This window comes from Anser cygnoides, chromosome 6 (assembly GCF_040182565.1).
Source record: "Anser cygnoides isolate HZ-2024a breed goose chromosome 6, Taihu_goose_T2T_genome, whole genome shotgun sequence".
NCBI classification, from domain to species: domain Eukaryota; kingdom Metazoa; phylum Chordata; class Aves; order Anseriformes; family Anatidae; genus Anser; species Anser cygnoides.
In genome coordinates, this window is record NC_089878.1 from 10,544,780 (window position 1) to 10,565,234 (window position 20,455).

Here is a 20,455-nt window from a genome sequence, read left to right on the forward strand (position 1 = left end):
GTTTAAGTAAAGGGGTTTAGACAGATTTCTTTACTAATGACTAGAAGTCACTTAAAAAGCTATGCAATTTTAATTGTGTTTATGGGGATAATCGGGTTTTACCTGATGGAAGATCTGAGCCTTCGTGACAGTCAAACTCAAATCTTTTTTTGTGGCATTACTGTTGCCAGAAATGTTTTAGCCTGAAGGAGCACAGTATCCTGTATCACTGTGTTCTTAAGTTGTGGGGACTGGCTAGAAGCAATGAGTTTTCATCACAGCCCCTTCTAGCTATCTAGTTATGTACCAGGGTAAAGCTTTAGCTGATATAAACTGAAACAGAGCTAGGGATTTTCAACACAGCTATTCTAATTTACATGAGCTTCAGATCTGGACCCTTATTCTAAAAAGAGCTATTGTCTTTCACTCAACCAATCCAATTCCAGGATGGGGAAAAAAAACCTTGAAGTAAAACACAACTTTTGCACCAGCAAAAATTAACTCAGTTTTTGAAAAGTGCCCAAGATTTTTTGCCATGTCCCCTGAAGTTCCAAACAGTATTTATCTTCTGGTCCCAAATATACAGAACCAAAGGAACAATGACCTTTGGCACATTCTGATCGCCCCTGCCCGCCCCCCCCCCCCCCCCTCCCCCAAACCTCTGCACTATAGGTCCTTGTCTTCTTTGGCAAACTAAGAGAGTAATATGTATTTACTCTTAATACCTAACCAGGCTGCAAAGCAAAGCAATTACCCCATACTCTGATTCACCACCGTCCTTGGACTGATGGGAAAAGCTTTCCTGTGGTTTGCTTTTAACTTAGTTAAAGCAAGTGGCCAAAATCCACCTGTGTGCGTTTGCATGAGGCTACTTTGACATCAGCTTGTATCAGCTGGGAGTTTGGCCAGTTATACTTAGAGCAAACAGTTTTCTTTTCCCTCATCTTATGCCACATCTCCACCCATATATAAGGGGCCTCTTATATTTGTCTTATGTAATTCTCTTACTTGTTAAGATCACCATGTTGTCAGAGGGTGAAATTGTCAGCTCTGCAACATCTTCATCCTTCTTCACAGGTGAGTAGCGCACCAAGAAGCTGCTCAGCACGATGGAAGTTGGTGCAGTCCACGTCACTCTCATAGTATCAGGCCCCACATTAGTGAAGCGGAGGTCAGTGGGAGGAGGCACAGCTACATAGCAAAGAACAAATATACATTAATCTTCTCTGATACATAAAAGCTGATTGAGACACATGTTTAGGGAGTCACTAGAGAAAATATCTCATGCATAACAGACTACTGTGTCAGATCCATGCAAACAGACTTCTAGACTACATTTGGTTCTACTACAGTTAAGAGAAAAATACGCCTGTACTGCTGTCAGGCTCCTTTAGCCTCCTGGCATTTCCCAATACTTTAAATATACCCTGCGGGGCTAATTTGAAAACAAGGTAGCAAGTTTCAGTAATGTGCTTCTTGCAGCTGGATTTCATATTACACATGTGGAGCCAAGAGAGGTTTAAAGTTGCCATACAGCAGCTTACAGCTGGAAAAGTCATCTCATCTAGAATTCATACATGCACACACAGGAGAGGAGAGGGTATACCACTAATTTCCTATGACTACTTCTACTTGTGTTGAAGGATTTACAGCCTCCGGATTTTCAGACACAATAGGATTTCATGCAAGAACCAGTTTTCAGCTCGCCTTCTGCCCATGCACTACAGAGACCCTTGACGGTGTGACATGGCTGTCAATGGCATGTCCTCAGGGAGTGGTGTTTCATCTGTGTCCTTTAGGGCATTGTGGAAAGAGTGGGGCCACCACTGAAACAAACTGCTAGAGGCTCAAATAGCTCTCAAGGCTACAAATAAGCTGGAGGGTGCCTGCTGAACTGCTTCACCCTTCGGCACTCTGATTTTGGGGAACCACAGTTTAAATGTCTGGTGTATATATAGCTCGTGTTTCACACTCTCGATTCCAACTGGATCCCAGAAATCTGAAGGTGAATGAGACTTGCAAGCCTGCAGCCATTCACAGTATTAAAATGCCTCAAATTAGAAAATTGAGCAGTGCATATCCAGCCCCAGCTGCCATTTAGAAAAAGGATTAAGCTGGGTTTGTCTGTCTTTCCCCCAGTGAGTGGCTCAATTCCTCTTTGGACAAAGCCCTGTCATCCCAACAGCTAGTGACAGCATGAAACACCGTCCATGTCACGAAACACAGAAGTTTTCAAAATTCACCCGTTTGCTGTGTCAGAGTGGTAGGGGCGCTCTCTCCGCCATTAATGAGTGTGATTACACTGATGTCGTAATCAATGCCCGGCTCCAAGCCTGTGACTGTGTAGTATCCTACTGAGGAGTCCACAAAATCTTCAAAAATAGGGACACTTTCTCCTGCCGCAACTACTGTGATGCGGTACCCAATAATGGTGGAGGCATTTAACGGGGTCCACCTCAGGCCGATGCTTGAGTCAGTTATGTCAACAAAGCTTAGGTCAGTGAGCTGGGGCACCTCTAATGAGTTAAAGAGCAAACGGAAGAGGCAAAGACACACAGAGGCAAAAGAAAGACGGGGGAGAAAAAAGCAGTGTTCATCACTATTAACATTGACAGAACTGTGGAAGCAATTGTGGTGATATGAAGACTTTCTCTTAGGGGTTGGGGGAAAAAGGAATTTGGGGAAGGGGAGGGTGTTGGGGTATTTTTGCAATTTATTTTGTACCCTTCTACGCAGTCTCCAGCTGCCTCACTGGGCAGACAGAAGCTGAAACCCAGATTCCCCCAAGACAATGTTCTTTCAATTCAGACATACAATTTTCAAAAAAGGCCTGCAACAGGCCAGCCACTGATGAGACAAAGAACCATCATTTTCTGACAGAGGAAAAAAGCACACCCCAATTATTTTTTCCAAGTTAAAAACAAAAGAACAAAATTTATTAGTGTATAAATAAAACAAGCTGATCTGAAATAGTGATTGACCTAGAGATTTTTTTGTCTTGTTCAAATGTTAAACTTAACTTTTATCATTGGGATCATAAAAATATCAACCCCTTTGAAGGGGATGAATTGACCTACACCACCAGCCAGTGAGAACCATCATAAAGCTTCAGTGAGGATCACCCACTATCCAAACTACTTACAGTGGACTTGGAAAAAAGTCTCAGATACCTGTAATGGCTTGAGGGTCTGGCCCAGAATTCCTCAAGTTCTACTTACCACTAACTGCTGTCAATATACGTGCTAAAAAAGATGATCCAGAACAGTGAATAACAAAAGACTTTTTTTTGAAAAGATGGCAAATGGTTAAAAATTAGCTTTAGATGGTATGTATTCTGTAAGAGTGAGAATGTCGCCATAATCAGAGGGTATGCCTGGACACGATGTGGCCAACAGGCTGACTTGATTCATTGACTAAATTTTTCAAAGCCTCAAACCTGATCCTCTGTAATGACCTTCTAGATTCTGCCTCAGTGTCTGTATGGCCAACAAGCACAGCTCTTCCTACAACATTTTTCCTATGGACATTATTCCTAAAGCAAAGCTGTTCCTTTCCTTTACATTAAGACCAACAGAACAAGGGTGAGCATGTCTATAAATGTTAGATGCATCTTTAATCTACAATGGTCAAACCTTCAGCTGCTCAAGTCAATAAACTGGTATTGACTTAAGCCACAAGATTTGGCTGTACAACTTTAGCCAGGTGATCCTGAAATCAGTGGGAGTTAATAGCTGCCTTTCCTCATTCAGGATCAGACACTGGCAGGTCAGTCAAAGATTCAAGGCTCAGTATCAGTTCTGTTGCACTGTTACATCTTAGCCTGAAAAGGAATTATGGGAGAGTAATATTGGAAGAGACTGACTGGCTTTAATAATAGTGGTTATGTTCTATTTTACTGTCCTGCCAGGACAAGAGGAAAAAAAAAAACAACTTATTTTACAGAATAGATGCTAAAAGTATCGGTTTTCTGTAAAATCATTGTTAATCCACATGGAATGCATGTATCATATCACCTTTAAAGAGTGCTAAAAGCCAAAGACATACATTCTTAGCTCTTTCTCACACCAGAAGATGGAAAAAGGGCTAAAGCTATTACTGCCTTAATTATGCAGTATCACAGTATTAGTTGACTCCCAGGGAGCATACAGCACTTCAGTGAAGCATGGAAATTTTAAAGCAGTGTTATATGAGCAAGCAAACAGTAGCCGGCATCACTTCAGGGCTGAGCAGAAACAAAAACAAACAAACAAGGCCCTCACAAAGGAAAATGAAATGAAGCCATCTGGGGAGATGGACATTAATTTTGCTAGTGTGGCAACAAAGGTAGTTTCTGCAGTCATCTCAGTATGTAATGGGAGATGGCACAGACCACTTGTGTCCCAGAAGATGGGCATTTCAGCCTCTGCCCTCTTCTCCATTGTGCTGATCTTCTGCCATTATTGCTGCCAAAACTTCCTTTGCTTGCATCCTATTCATACCCCTCCTCACCTACTTCCTACTCCCACTGGCTGTGCTCCAGATGCTGGGGCACTGCAGGGTCAAATAAAGTCTCTGCTGTTCTCCAGCTCTGAGCTGCACCAGCACTCATCTCTTTAATCATCATGTACTGCTGCACCAGCCCCATCTCCTTAACACCATGCTGTCTCTGGACAGAACATAGGCTGCCTACACTGAAGTGGGTATAAAAACTCCTGTCATACCATGGCACACAGCTATTCTGTTTCTTGAGACTAAATCCGACGTCCGAGCCTCTGCGATCAGACTAGCTGGAGTTCTGCAATGTAGAGCTCTCTGGCTTAACAATTTGAGTTTTGAGAAGCTAAAACTGCTGCTCATCCTTTTGTTACCTTGTGTGATGGTTTGGGAGATGGGGATGCTCTCCTGCTCGTCCTTGACTGAGTAAACACTGACGTTGTACTCCACACCCGGGTTGAGGTTTTCAAAGGTGCAGGTAGTCTGATCTGCACCTACCACTTCCTCCAAGGTGGAGCCCTGCTGCCCGTCGGTAGGAGCAGTGGTCACTCGGTAGCCACTAATTCCTGAAATACAGATATCCAGTATGCAGTAAACTCGTGCTCTATTTATATCAGGCATCAGTATAAACATCTGAGGCAAACATTACATTTCACAAGTGTTTTTGCCACCCCAAACCCAGCAGGCAAGAGGTTCCTTTGCCAAGCACTCTGAAATGAGCTCTGGGGGCACACCACCCTCACAGCATTATTTCAGTTTCCTGTGAGACCTTTCAAGGTGAAAAAAAATCTCATGACATATCAAGAAAAGATACATCTGCTGAGAGTGGAGTTTTCAAAAGCCTTTCAATCCTTGTTTTATGGGAGCCAATTGTACAGCTCCCAACAGATTCTACAGGGAAAGATCTTGAACACTTTCAGAAATTCCATGCTTACTCTCAATGGCATGAACTCATTCTTCACTGCCAAAAGTCTTTTTTGGGTCTATTTTGCTTTCCTGTTTAAACACCAGTTGGAATATTTGAAGAAATCCTTCAAATCCCTAAACCAGCTGAAATGATTAAAAGCATTTTAGATACCATTTTACATGGAATGCAAGTCATGAGAAGTTCTATGGCAGCCTATACTTAACTGTGAATTATATCCTTGGACATATCCAAAAATATATATTTTTTTCCTTAAATGGCTCAATAGCAAGCTTCCCATCAAGATCTTAGGCACTGTAGAATAAGCATTACCATTCTGGTACAACGGAGGGTTCAAGCACAGTGCATATAGCTACCTGGAGTTGTGCTTCTGTCCCAGGAGACTATCAGGATTCCAGTATCGGGATTGGGCTCCAGGCGCAGGTTGGTCGGTGGAGACAGGGCTGCAAGCATTCAGAGAAATTAATCATTTATGGCTCTGAGAACCACGTCAGCTCCCTCAGCATCCCTTCTCCCCACATTCTGTCCTCACCCTTCAGAGTTAGCTAAAAATACTATTCTGAAGCTGTGACCCTACATTGCATGAGCTAGTTCTACCGTCACCTACGCAGAGACACCTTAAGACCACAGCAGGAAGAAGCTAGGACTCCCAGAAGACAGAGGAACACAGAGGAAGCAAGGGGAAGGAGTAATTATGGAAAAGCATAAGTGTCATACGTGTAATCACTCTCCTGATGATGGGAGTCTCTCTCTCCTGGCCGTCCATTAGGACGGTGAGGCTGTAGGTGTACTCCACTCCTGGGGTCAGGCCAGATATCACGATGCTGCCAGAATCAGAGATGACCTCCCGGGGAGCCTCTCCACCTTGGCTTGGGCGCACACCCAGCTGCAGAGAAACAGCAAGGTTTGCTTTTCAGTCTCAAATTACCTGTCCCAGGTAATTATCAGCATCCTGACTTGTCATCCAACGTGAGGGTCATGGGTCTGTATGCTTCACGCCAACCATTAGGCCTGTAGCTTGTTTTAGACATTCTGAGCTCAAGCTGAGTTGTTTCATACCCTCTGGTTGGAAACCTGACCTCTATAGGCCTTCACGGTCCTATCAGCAAACTGACTGCAGAAATATAGCCACAAGGGACCATGAGGCTTGTAAATAACATGTCCCACTGAGGAACATGACATGAAGAGGACATACTTGCATCAGCCTCTCTGATCTGCACCTGCCCCCTGTAAGTAGAATGTCTTTTCCACCTCTTTCCTTTGTGCAATGTTCACTGTAGTCCATAGTTATCAGCTATTATCACCACCAAATTGCAGAGAAGCAAGAAAAGCACCGGATTTTGTTTTCTCCTACCTTGAAACCAATCCTTGGGGCAGGTGTCCAGGTGATGACAATAGAAGTCTCAGTCACTTCTGTGTTGAAAGGAGGAACAGAGCCAACAGGCTGATCTGTGAAGTGAATTAACAGAGATTAGCTGCTGCGCTGGTGATGAACAGTTGGAAAACACAACCTAGGGCAGTCCAAATAGCCAAAGCTATGTAGTAAGATGCTGAACTGTATTAGTTTTGAAAAGCAAAAAGACAGACGACCTCTATCTGCTGCAGCATGCAAGTGGTCTAGTCATGGTCAATGTTTTTGTTGTTCCTGAGGAAAACCAGAATACTGAGCCAGGCCTCCTAACTTCTCTATCCATCCAACCCCAAGAATTTGGCAAATACTGTTTTTGGCATGATATCTAAAGTGTTCCTCTGAAAGCAGGTTTTTCCTTCACCCACCATATGCCATTCAAACAGCAGAACACTACACCCTTGTTTGTCATCCAGCTGTCCCAGCTAGGACCATCTCATCCCTCACATACATCTTCAGCTCTTTTGAAGTCAGAGTGAAAGAGAGCTCAAAGTCAATCTGAGGAATCTGTGGTCTCATTGATATCTGTGAGGAGTACCACACAGAAGCCAAGGCTTTTGTGTATCCCAGAATCAGTCTAAATAACTCCACTGCACTTAATCTGAATTGACCACACTAATACTGAAGAGATTGTTTATTCATTTATAGTCCCAAACTGGTGTGGTTTCATTCAGATCAGCCAGAATTTTAAGACAATATTTATGTGAAGATATCCAATCATATCCTAATTGAGAAATATTTATAGATAAGACTGTCTCTGTCAGCAAAAAGCACCTCGCCAAGGTCAACAGTGTTACTGTGGTGATGAATTTAAACCCTTATTTTAACTTCACATTGTTATAAAATAAACCACATTCCCTTCTGAAAAGAGGATGTGGTTCTGGGCTTGGAGGGCTTTGAGTTTTGTCAGTTTATATGACTGCATCATTATTTAAAAAGGAAGTCTACTTGCTCTTTCTAGACGCACACGTGATTTTCTACAGAACTGCTTTTACTCTCAAGATCTGCTTAGTATTTCTTCCATGGAAGCTGCACAACTGTAAGTGACTGAGATCTTAAAAAGTGTGTAGAATGTAACCTTCGTGTTAGTTTCTGTAACTGCTGTTGCTTAGACAGCATGGTTGGGCTTGAGAAATGACTGCCTTCAGCTTTATACAAATAACAGATTAATTATTCCTTACCCATTTTAAGGGAACTGTTTGCTTTCCTTGATTTGCCATGCCAAAACCAAACAACTGGCAAGACCACAAAAAATTAAATGTCTTTGTTGTTCGGTTAACCAAAAACTGAGGTACCAGCAATGTTTCTACTTTTGTTTTTATTCATCAAGAAGCTGAAATATATTTTACTGAAAGCTTTTTGATGCAAATAACTCTTACTGCCAAAAAGTTCAGAAGGAAGAAAAAGGAATATTTCCCAAGCAGTTCTGCTGGATTGCCACTTCAAAAGGGTTCTTCTGTAAAGCAGTTCACAATAGCCACTTTCAGCACAAGCCTACAGTTTTGAGGAAGGGCCAGGGTACTAGGGAAGAGGAATATGTGCCTGTTATACTTACAAGTCGTGAAGACTCCAGTCTCTCTTGCACTTTGCAAGTCTTCTTTAACTGCCACGAGGTACACTGTGTACTCAGTGCCGGGCTGCAGGTTCCTGAGAAGGTACTTCGTGGCAGAAGGTCCCACGTTGTAGGTCCGTGGCTGGCCTCCTCTCGTGGGACCTGCAGTCAGCCGGTATCCTGTGATCACAGCACGGGGCCGCGTCCACAACACTAGCACCGAGTGCTCCGTGGTATTGAGGAATCTCAGGTTGGTTGGGGCATCAAGTTCTGAAATTAAAAAAAAGCAGAACATGCATCAGTTTTTTGGTTCAACCCCATCTCATCCCTACTTCCAAAGCGCTTCCACTACCTTGCATAAAAACATGGGTGTAAAGTGAAGCTGTTGTGCCTGTATTTTAGGACATTAGCATAACAGCAAGAAAGATGGAAGGTGGGGGCCATGAGGGAGCTGGAAATAGAAATGAAGTAACCATATCCATGTCTCAGTGCCACTCACTAATATGCACCGATCCTGGTTTTGGGCTCCAACCAAAGAAAATAAAAAAGACTCCGTGCCACACAGATCTGCCATACATGCCATCCCACAGGGCAGCCAGGCTCATGGCAGAGGCAAGACAGATGAACCCAACAGCTCTGATGAATTGCCATAGTTTCTCACGAATGCTGATTTATTTTTTTTTAAATTAGCTCAGTTTAGACTTGCCAGCATTAGCAAGACTGGAAACCTAACTTTAGCCCCTTTTCATCTGAAAGGATAAATGTTTTTGAAACTTTGCCCAGTCCTCCTCCCTGCCCCCCTCAAAATCCCTTCCCAAAACAAAACACCCTCCTGCCTTGTCCTTTTAATGACAAAATAACGAACAGTCAGCAGCTTTCTGGAGAAAACCAGCCTAGAGCTACTTAAAAATAACCATGCTGTGGAACTGACCATACAACAATCCTAGGCATGATCATCTCTCCCACGGGAGTCATGCAACAGCTCTTATCAGGCTTCCTCCGCATTTTATCGCTACCTCTGGGAAGCTGCTGAAACCGTTCACCCAGAAAACTACACAAACAAGGGCCTGAAGTGACACAGCTTCTGAAGTGCTGCACTCGAGTCCCCAGCGAGTGGCAGAGATGTCACTGCCTTCAGCACAGGAGTTCTTGGGACAGGATGAGACTCAGACAGAGAATAACACTTGAGCAATTCTGTCCCACAGCAGGCAGCGTAGCACTGGCTGCAGCAAAGAGTTGCATGTCTACATGGCAAGCTTCCCCACCTTTTGCAGTCCCCAGTCGCATGTTGAAATTAATATCAGGGAGGAGAGGTTCTATCAGTGCTCTTTTTTTTGATGGCAAATGCCTTCCCTGGCCCAGCAAACAACATTTTTGTGATAAAATTAATGTTTTCGTCACCCTCCCAGTGATTCAGAGCAGCAGTTGTTGCCCTTTTCCCCCTCTACCTGCTTGTTTTCTCCTTTTTTGAAGGGGGAAGGAAAAGGAAGCAAGGCCTTCCTTCTTCCATCCTTTCCGAAGATGAGGAAAATATTTCAAAGAGACAAAGGATGAGTGTGGCCCTCCCTAGGCCCCTCTCCAACCAGCAGGCTGAGAGTCAGCTTTCTCTCTTCTTGGTACTTAGGTCTATGTTGAGTCCCATCTGACAAGGATTGCATCTTTATCCATTCGTAGTCTACAGTCCCTTTCTGCACAACTTAATTTGACAGCTCTATTAGGCTTTTATCACTTCCTCTCCCCATACTGAAGAAAAAAGGGGATGATACAAAGCCACACACACACTTGGGGTTTGTTTGTAGATTGCTCTTTAACGGAAGGCCGAGAAGAGAATCACATTTACACCGTGGGAAGAGACTTCTGCTGTGGGGTTTTCCTTGGGAACTCTGAATGATTTCTGTTTCCCAGGACTTTCGATTACAGGATGCAATTTATGTGAATACTTTCTGAAATGTGGTTTAGGCAGAGCAGTTAAGCAGATGATCACAGCCAAAGGAAAAGGATTCTAGACATTTGCTACTAGCCCTGCGCTCTCTGAATCAAGTGGCTGTGCTCTGATGCACACTAGTGTGTTGATTTTGAGACGGGCTCTACACCTATCCAAGGCTCCTGAAAACAACCACAAAACACTCACAGATCTGAGAGTTGAGCCCTTCTTTTTCTGCATGCTTCTGAAGAAGCTCAGATTCCTAAGCTGCATCCTTGCTATTGAAAGACTCATTTGAAATAGGAGAGGGCATTCACACCATCTGTGTCACACTACAGACAGGTACCCATGGCAAAAGGCAAACAAAGATCCTATTTCCCCTGCATAGTCAAGGGGGAGGCTCTACTCACGGTTCCTAACTTTATGGCTATAAGTAACTATTTCTCAAACAGCAGGACTATACTCAGATAACCCCGTTTCCTTTCCTTCCTTCTCATCTTTGTAGGAGTTGGGCTGGATTCTTAAAAGCTGCTTTTATTCACTGAAAAGTGTAAGAACAGCAGATGTGCATGGCTGAATTTAGATTTAGGTTGTCTCCCCCATCCCACCTGGGGAGAATGCGCAAGTGGCTGCATAGTGCTTACCTACCTGCAGGGTTAAACCACAAGGTGGTCCTTTGAATAATGTAACCTGGTTGAAGAACACCACAACACCTAGTCACCCTCCTACTGCCCGATAAACAGGATCTGTTCAAATAAACCAGGTCCCAGGCTCTGTCTGATCTGCTTCTCTTGGATCAAGAACAGAGATAACCGACCAAAACCATGCTCAACTCTTCCTCTTCCCTCTGAAAACCTACTTCTTGCCCACCCAATGCTCTTCTCTTCCATGTGCTTCTGCAAAGCAGAGAGCAATGCTTGACAGACTGTGCTTTGCTTCTCACCTTGCCTCACACCGGTGACATGTCGCACTGCCACTAGATCACTAGCAACAAGGTTCTGAGAGATCCTGCACACCCCTTCCCAAAAACACACGCTCCCTGTGACACTGTCAGCCTGTTGAGATCCCTGCAGAGCAGTTCCCTGGGTTTTACCGGGACAACAGTGAAATTTCTGGGGTGAGACAGGCTGTGGAAAGCCAGGACTGACCTGGTGAAGCTAAAATGCAGTCCTTTTAAATGACAAGGCCTGTCCCTACATGCGCGTGCAGAACTCCTACCAAAGGCAGGAGCCAAATAGGTATGTGGCTGTCAGAAAGGAGATAGGGATTTTCAAAGCAGTCTCAGCAAGGCTCTTAAGTCATGCTGAAATCTGCCCTAAGGTATCCTCAAAAAAAATCACAGGCTGTGATCTGCACAGTAAAAGAACTGCAGGGCCCATCAATTCTCAGCCAGTAATAAAAAAGTTGAATTCCAGCCATACGAAATTGTTTTAAAGTGCCATGAGAGTTAAACTCCCATTGGAAAGCCCTGGAGGAGGATAAATCTGCTGAAGAGATCATTGTTTGACTGAATGAATTCCCAGCCCTGTCATCCTAGTTATGGGATACCTCCCGGGCTATAACTGGTGCACTTTAAGTGCTCTGTTTATACATTTCTCTAAGCGACAGAGGAATAAGCACTTCAAAAGGTTGAGAAAAGCATAAAGGGAAGACACTTACTGGTGGTTTGCTCTCCAGTCAAAGGTTTGCTCTCCCTGCCTTGGCTCACGGCAAAGATCTTAAAGAGATAGGTTGTTCCTGGGATCAGGTCAATAACTTCAGCAAAAGAGCTTCTGGTAATGGGCAGCCTCTGGCCATGCTGACCAGGGCGATTGACGGGGATTGCTTCCACCCGATAGCCAGACACTTGGCTCTGTGGTGGCGTCCACATGATGGTGACCTTGACATCAGACACTTCCACGAACTGCAGATCTCGGGGTGAAGGAACTTCGTCTGAAAGTAGGGAGACAAAACAGCATTAGAGGGAATCCTTAGTAACTGGTAGAAGCTATAGGTTTACATGGAAGAAAAAAAAACCTGGTTTTGATTCAACAATGGATAGCCCAAGAATATTTACCAAATAAATATCATGATAACCTTACCTTAAAGGCATATACACAAATTCCAAGACAATATTCAAGCAGACTACAATTCAAAGTATAACTACATAGCTATAACTATTTTATGATTTCAGTCAAAATATCTTGCCGTCACCAAACAAGAACAAAAAAGCAGATGTAATATGCTACAGAATACCAAATATATGCAGAATCAAAAGCTTGAAAAATGAGAGTCCAATGACAAGAAATTCAAACCCAAGAGTTGGGGTTGAAGAACCTCCTTTTAAAATTAGAAGGGAGGGTTTTGAAAATCCATGGGATGTTCTGAACGTCTGTAATTAACTTAAAATCCATCTTTTATAATTAAACAAATATAGGGGCTGATCTTGCCTTAAAGAAGTCAAAGACAAAATCCACTTCCTTTTGTGTTGGCCCAAAGTACTGCACCCGTGAATTCCTATGTTCTAACTAAGTTTCTTCAGATTAGGAGTGATACTGCCCTAAGGTTAACCAACACTCATTTTTAGAAGATATACGTGCCAAACCATAAAATCATTGTGCTGAGTTCATTCCTGGTAAATTCCCATTTGCAAACACATGTGCTTGCAACTTGCAGGACCATCAAATTCCATTGCCACCACATCAGATTCCAATTTTTTTCCACTGTCCTTTCTTTTGGTTTGGCTATCCAGCCCAATTGTCTACCTAAAGAACCCTGAAACCAGTACTTTTTATTTTATTTTTTTTTTTTAAGTGTGGGTGCCTCAATTTACATCATATGGTGTTATTTTGGCACATCAGTCAATGTGAGCAGTGCCCCATCTCTGCTGACTGTGACGGAAAATAGCTTAGGACTGGAAGGGAGATGGAGAAGTCAGGTGAGCTATTTAGATTTGTGTTGTGGTATCTGAGTACATAACCTTAAACATCTGCAGGCCGAGCACTGAGACAAAATAATTTACCAGACTCCTAAGATCTCTTAGCAGAATCCCCTTAAGACAACTTAAGAAACTCTGATCTCTCTTTTCCATAGACACAATACAAGCCTAACCTTTTGGCCTGCCTGCAGTCTGATCCCTTGGAATTATAACCCTATTAATGCAGAGTAGTGGTTTGACTGTGCCAATTCATAAGTATGACTTTACCATAGAACTTCAGTATCCGTGACACAATTAAAAAAACACAACACAGCAACGCAAAAAAAACGAATTAAAAGTCGATTTAAGGTTCAGCAGCACTACTCATTTAGTTGTAGCAATGGGAACTTGCATTGTCACTTGGGTCTAGGTACTGACAGAGAATTCAGTGCCTGATCTACAGCACATACTGGCCATTACCTGTGCGTGGGACGCCTGTGGTTTCCTGTTGGATGAAGACAGGAGTACTCTCCTGATTTTCTTCCACTGCGTAGATGCTGATGTTGTACTGAACACCTGGCATCAAGTCACTGAGGGTTACAGAAGTAGCAGTGTCGGGCAGGTTAAGCTCCGTGCTGCTGCCTTCCACAGAGGGTGTGTAGATAATTCTGTAGCCTAAAGCAAGAGAGGTATATCTATATATACGGTCCTCAGGTGCAACGAGTAAGCCAACACAAGGAATGCTAGAAATGAGAACTAAACACATTTTCCCACTGAGGTTTCATAAAGACAGTTCCAAACTTCAGCAGCACCTGTGGCTTGCTTTTGCTGCAGGTCACACGTTCATAATGACTTACCCTGCATAACCTGACCTGCATCAGAATATTTCTAAGCTTTGACATGCTGATTTAAGACCTACACCATTCTCATGTTTGTTATGGCAAGGTCTGGATGACAGGTACCAAGAGAAGGTCACAAGGCTTGATTTTATTTAACACAAATCCAGGAGGAATTATGTTGCACTCAGCCTCCTGAACTGCCTGGTTCAAACATTGAGACCCCTTCAGCTGTACATGCAACAACAAAAGCTGAACTGCCCATGGGCTTTCCAGCTGGCCTCTGAGACTGAGCAGCATTATGCATTCACCCACTGTCCCAGAGTTACACTTCATTATCCTTTCTACTTAGGTGTCAGATTCTATAAGTAGTGAGAAATAGATGTGTTCCAATTAGGCAAACCTGTGATTGGAGCCTGTGGTCTGCTCCAGCTAATGACAATTGATGTGTCATCTACGCTTTCCACGGTGTGATCAGGAGGTGCATCAGGAGCTGTTTAAGAGAATAACAGAGGAGGACAGAAAACGTGAGGATGAGAGGTAACAAATTTTCTGGGCAAACAAAAACGGCCTTAAAAGTGCAGCAACACCCAGCCACACATACCTGTAGTCTGTGAAGTAGACAGGATCAGATTCTGTTCTCCTTCTTCAGAGATCTGATAGACATTAACAATATACTTGCGACCAGGAAGCAAGTCGGGGATGTTGACAGAAGTGGCTGTACTTGGAAGATCTACGGGAGGCAAGAAATGAAAGATTGCCTTAGCAGTTCTACCTTGTCACCTTCTCACCAAATGAAATAATGGAGACCTCTGTTCCAATTTGGGCTGAATCAGTCCTCCTGCAATAAAACACTTGTTCTGCACTGTGGCCTTATTCCACACCTGACGAGTTATGAGGAGTTGGGACAGGTCTCTATACTCAACAAGCAGGCAACACCTAGGACCGCAAGGCTGGATGTGCGATGAGGCAGGGCAACTCAAGCAGTATCCCCCTGCACGCTGTGGGCCTTTGGTCATCTCAGCCAACTGTGAACTCACTTCACATCCTAACTGCTGCGTTTTCAATACAGAAATATATGGAAGAATTTTCACATGAAGACATTATGTGGAAAGACTGACTCATGAGGAGATGAATGACATTATGAGCCGATAAACTTCTCCCACCATCCCTTCCCCCAGATGTCCACCTACATGCCAGATGTAGGAAATTCCCTTAAGATGCTTGGCTTTAGTCTGGCCAGTAAGGAGCTGCTTCTTGGGGAAACTGGGAATTGCCTAAACTTTGCCTGAAAAGCCTCTGCCTGTAGACAGACAAGCTCAGAAACTGCTTCACAACAGAGCTCAGCTGTCTGGAGTGTGCAGACAAGAAGGCTGCCAGCACTGTCACCACCTTTAGTGTAAGCTACTTCTGCTCACGAGTCCAAGCCTGTGAGTTCAGGGGGCAACAGCTGAGGGAGAATTATTAGCTCAGAGGAGAACTAGTTGAGATTGTAATCTCTGCTAGTCCTCCACAGTCAGATCTTAACCAAATCATACTGAAACAGCAAGATCCTCACTATTTACACCAGCTATACTGATCGTCACAGAAAACAGTGGTGTAGTTAATGATGCTTGGGTCTAGTAGACTCAAATACTGTCTCACCAAGATACTGTGGCTCATCTCCCTCCTCGCTCAGCTCATACTCAACGCGGAATCCAGAAACTGTGTCAGATGCAGAAACCCAGGAGACAACAAAGCTGCTGGCTGTGATTTCAGTGACTGACTCAGAAGTAGCAACCATTGGAGGAAGAAGAGTTGTCTCTCCTGAAACAGTGTTGCCTAAAAATAAAAGAAAGAGGTTTAATTAACCATTGTTACTTAGGTGTTAACCAGGATGCAGGAAACATCTTTGGGAAAAGCCTTTGGGCAAACTAGCACAGAGGGAGAGTAGGTTTTTCTGGATGCCACTCTTGCCCCGCTGCTCAACTCACTTGTCACCGCTGTGGTACTAGTTGTGGTAAAATCGAAGCGCGTGACTTCCTTGGGGCCATGCTGCTGAACACTGATGAGCTGTCCTTCATAAATCACACCAGGCTTCAGGCCTGAAATGGTGTAGGAGTTCAGGTGACCAGGAATGGTGGCTTCCTTCCACTGCTTTCCAGAGTTTTTCTGCAGGAACAAGGACACCCATATAGCGAGAGACTCCATGGTCTGCACAAGCAGGCTGATCCAGTCAGCTAACCTGCTGCATAGTTAGCAAGCACTGTGATATTCAAACCTAAGTATGACTCGAATGGCTAATGAACAGTCAAGTGAAAGTATGCCAGGAAGCAGGGCTAATAACTTCTTGGGTGATTGAGTTTTACTGGGGTAAACTGAAAAAACAAACTAGCTTGAACTCGCTCCTTTACCAAGAACATTTGTAATATATACACTAAAGCCATTCCTTATCAAAAATGTAGTAAGGCATGAAGGAATGGCTGGAAAATGCTCATTTGAAAACCGTTCACAACAGCACTCCAAGCCATCATCTGAAGACAATATACAGAGAAAGCTTGTCCCTCTACCCTGTGTTTGAACTCTATGGGAAGCTTTAAAATAATGATCCATCCTCTGAGATTTGTACTCCAGCGTTTTAAAGTCCATTTCTTTAAAGTCCATTTCATTCAGGCCTTGATCCAAGATACACTGAAGTCAGTAAAAAGACTTAAGTGCCTTTAATGGCTTTGGATCAGGGCCTTTATTGTTCTCTTAATCACAGGCAGCATTGAAGTACTAGTGTTCTTAACGATTAAGTGGTCTTTTGTGAAGCTGTGCTCTGGGGAATTGTAACACAACTATCTGCATTGGTTAGAACAATCACTCCTCAGACGTGAATGAGCCAACAAGCAGTGGTTAAACAGCTTTGGCTCAGACTTTACCGAAGATGGGAGACAGACTGCTTATTTAATCCTTTCCTAGCTGTTTTTATCTTCCTGTCCTACTAGTTTTTACCTCCTCATTAATAGCATACAAACTATCACAGTTGTGTCTGGATACGCACACGGTACTAAACAATATTTCTGAACGTAGGGAAGCTTTCACAATTGTTTACATTGCTTAAAGTGAGGAAGGATAAAGTTGTCTGCTTACTGCAGTAGTGCTTTTGTTAATACGGAAATTCATGAACACAATGACCAGTAATGTTTGCACATGAAAACAGCAAGTGCTTGTACAGCACAGGTTGTTTTTGATCCTCAGAGTAACAGTTAACCTTGTCAGGACAATGACAGTGAATTAGCAACTGAAGGTTGCTGAAGCAACTGAAGGTTGCTGAAATCATGTCAGCACTTCTTCCAGACATCCAAAAAAAAACACAAAATAATGAGTTTTTGAATGAAATAGCAGTTTTCGTGAGGCAAATGTGGGTTCTCACTGAGAAGGGAAACTAACAGTGTGGAATCTACAGGTGAAAGCCTGGAGCTTTAAAGAACCGTGCATTTCTGGAGCTCTGAATGCATCTACAGGATAAGGTGGCTAATGTGGCACTCACCGGTCTCCAGCGCAGGATGTACTTGCTGATGTGAGATGTTTTGGGAGCGTTCCACTGGATAGGATGGGAGTTTGGCTGATTTGTACTCTCTGTAATAATCACCTGAACAGGACCAGTTGCCCCTGGGGGAAAAAAATAAGAAAAATCCCATTCTTAACATATTCGGGATGCTTTTCTTCTGCCTTTGTTGTTGAGTCATCAGAAAGCAAGAAAAAAAATGTATGGCTCACCCACTACTTACATACATGGGAAACAAGTCAGATTGTACTATCCTTAATGCTTCAGTCTCAATAGAAAACTGATGAACTAGAATATATTCTAGGGGGGGTTAGTATGTGTTGTTTGGGTTAATTCCCCCTGTTATGAAATAGAAAATTGGAACTGCCTGGTATAGAAAAAGTGTAAAGCAAAGTCATTGTTCAAAGAGAGCTTCTCAGCCACTAACTGCTTTCATAAGTTATCTTCTGTAATGGGAGCAAGGGGCACAGGAACATGAGAAATGATCTAATCCTATGGTATGGTGAGGGGAAATTCCTGGTCTGACAGCTTCAGCCTGCAAATAGATGCTAGCCTTTTACTGCTTTGCTAGATTGCTTGATTAGTTTATTTGAAACTGAATTTCCATGTCTTTGTGGAACACTCCACAGGTAGTGAGGCACATCCACACACAAGCCAAACCAGAAGGGTTGGTGAAAGGCTTGAGACACATCACGTCCATAAACCCATGAAAACACAAGTTCAGCACTGCTCTAACACTTAAGACTAAAAAGACTAAATATGTAAACACAAGAAATTGGTAGCTAGATCACGCTCAGGTACGTTTTCTTCACAAAGCTCTCTAACAGAGAAGGAAAAGTTTTATGATCTAATGGTTCTCCTTCCAGTCCCTTCCTGCCCTGCTGGGGACGTTTCACTGAACACTCAGCAACATTGTACTCGTGTTAATTCTCAGAAAATCCCAGCAAAGAGCCACCTGGAATCTGCAGGAAAGTGCTGCTTTAGCCATTCAACATGTACGCCCTCCCAACATTTCTATTTATAATTTATTTGGACAACTGTGTAACATATATACCTGCTACATATTTAACAGGACTTTTCTAGGCAAACAAAACTGTGCCCACACACAAGGTTTCAAAGCTTACCTAACCCAGATCTAATGTTTCTGAATGTAGGTTTGGGTTTATTTACACATTTTCAGCCACTCTTATGTCTATAGAAAGCCCAAATCCCTGGTCTCCAGTCTGGAGACATGCATATTTCACATAGCTCAGGGAGATGTTTGTTTAAGCAGTCTGACAGGAGTCAATGAAGCTCAGCAATACCCTGTAAGAAACTCATGGTGGGGTTCAGAGAAGGTCTGCTTCCTATTCTTGCCATCCTTAGCTCACTGCCCCAAAAAGAAAGGCAGTCCCTAGTCCTGCCTGCCAGGTGTCCTACTGCCACGCAGCTAGTAAGCCAGAGACAAGGCAATAGGAAGAGGGCTAGCTGTATTAAAATCCTTCCTCTGCATGAGATGGTCAGGTTCAAATTCCCTTTCTTACCTTACAGGGCACTTAGGGGCCAAATACATTGCAGCTACTGAGTGGACTGATGTTTCTTAACCTATCTTAGCATAGAAACAATCAACTCAGCATTGAAGCTGCTACATCCAATTCTTATGCAGGGCCTTCATATTTACACAGATGGGTTGGGGAACCAGTGACATGACCATGGTCTCCTCCTAACAGAGGAGGCACAACACAGCATTAATATTTCACCTTCTTCAGGTTGAGACAGTGACAGTTGCAACTTTAAACAGGCAGGTAATTAGACCGGCAGTTAAGGAGGTTCCCCCTCTTTTCAGGAACTGACTAGGCAAACAAAAGTTCAAATATCTAATTTCTTCAGGGCATTTATCAGGGGAAGAAGCTTCATTCTTTGGTGGATTTTGCTTCTGAAGTGAATGGAAGAGGGCTTAAGTTTTAAGCAGCAGAATCTGAAGGTTGCAGATGTGACATTGCTAAGCACCAAGAGGCCATGTAAAACCCAAGCTGTTGTGACAGTCCTCTAAGTGAAGCTTGGCCTCAGGAAATCTGTTAACAACCTGGCCCCTTCTGTTGTAATTTTGACACCCATTTGTGTCTGTCAAGAACAGGTGAGGAAAGGGAAGATTGCTTTCCTCATCTCTTACTCAGCAGACAAGTTTCTTACCAGCATAGGCCTGCAGGGGCTGGCAATGCCACTCTCCAATACCACGACCATAACAATAGCACTGGTATCTGATGCCATGGACGTACTTCTCCCACGAATCTCCGATTTGGTAAAAGGTACGGGTTTCTGAATCCTGGCACTGATCTAAAGGCACAGAAAGAGACAGTTAATTACCACGTTACCAAAACTACTGTGAAAAATCTAAGCCAAACAGAAGAGGAAGTCAGAAGAGACTTTTGCACAAAAAAAATATAAAAACATTTCTTTACAAATATTGTTGCATAAAGAGCAAGCGGCAGCAAACTGAGCCTTGAATCAAGGTTCTTGCTATATCACTGTGTGTGTTAAGTCAGGTGTTAAGGGGTTAACTCAGCTGTGACGCATTTCTTAAAACATTGTTAAGCACAGGCTGTCCACCTGGTAAATAAAACACTGGTAAGCACTGGCTGTCCCAGTGAAATCAATGGGGTGTTTCTTCAAAATAGCCAATGCAAAATGAATCCTTTCTTGAAGCCCAGTTTTGCTCCAGTCAACTGAGCTCATCTCTCATCCACAGCTAAACCATGCTGCTCTCAAGGAAACCAGTGGCAGAACTCCCACTGGCTTATGCAGAATTCAGACATACATAATTCTGAAGTGACCCATTAATATTCATCAGAATCATTCTAGATTTTACCATTGTATAAACTGAAGAAGGACTGAACAAATCCTGGAATCAGCTTAAGTTCACGTAAATACAACAGTACCAATGCTTCAGT

General features: G+C 43.3%; 1 protein-coding gene across 5 annotated transcripts in view; it reads right to left on the minus strand.

Annotated features, from left to right (window-relative positions):
- The window catches only part of FN1 (fibronectin 1), a 53,587-nt gene that overhangs the window by 18,678 nt on the left and 14,454 nt on the right, over positions 1-20,455 (minus strand). For 3 of the 5 annotated variants that reach the window (XM_048058515.2, XM_048058517.2, XM_013178607.3), the window contains exons 12-26: positions 19,698-19,841; positions 17,508-17,629; positions 15,967-16,144; positions 15,638-15,814; positions 14,598-14,726; positions 14,397-14,486; positions 13,638-13,832; positions 11,921-12,193; positions 8,341-8,607; positions 6,732-6,826; positions 6,095-6,263; positions 5,734-5,820; positions 4,827-5,018; positions 2,223-2,495; positions 988-1,170 (exon numbers count right to left, since the gene is read on the minus strand). In XM_048058515.2, the coding sequence (XP_047914472.2) occupies positions 988-1,170; positions 2,223-2,495; positions 4,827-5,018; positions 5,734-5,820; positions 6,095-6,263; positions 6,732-6,826; positions 8,341-8,607; positions 11,921-12,193; positions 13,638-13,832; positions 14,397-14,486; positions 14,598-14,726; positions 15,638-15,814; positions 15,967-16,144; positions 17,508-17,629; positions 19,698-19,841 (2,574 nt within the window). The remainder of the gene's footprint in view (positions 1-987; positions 1,171-2,222; positions 2,496-4,826; positions 5,019-5,733; positions 5,821-6,094; positions 6,264-6,731; positions 6,827-8,340; positions 8,608-11,920; positions 12,194-13,637; positions 13,833-14,396; positions 14,487-14,597; positions 14,727-15,637; positions 15,815-15,966; positions 16,145-17,507; positions 17,630-19,697; positions 19,842-20,455) is intronic. The other 2 variants (XM_048058519.2, XM_048058518.2) reach the window with 1 other exon arrangement.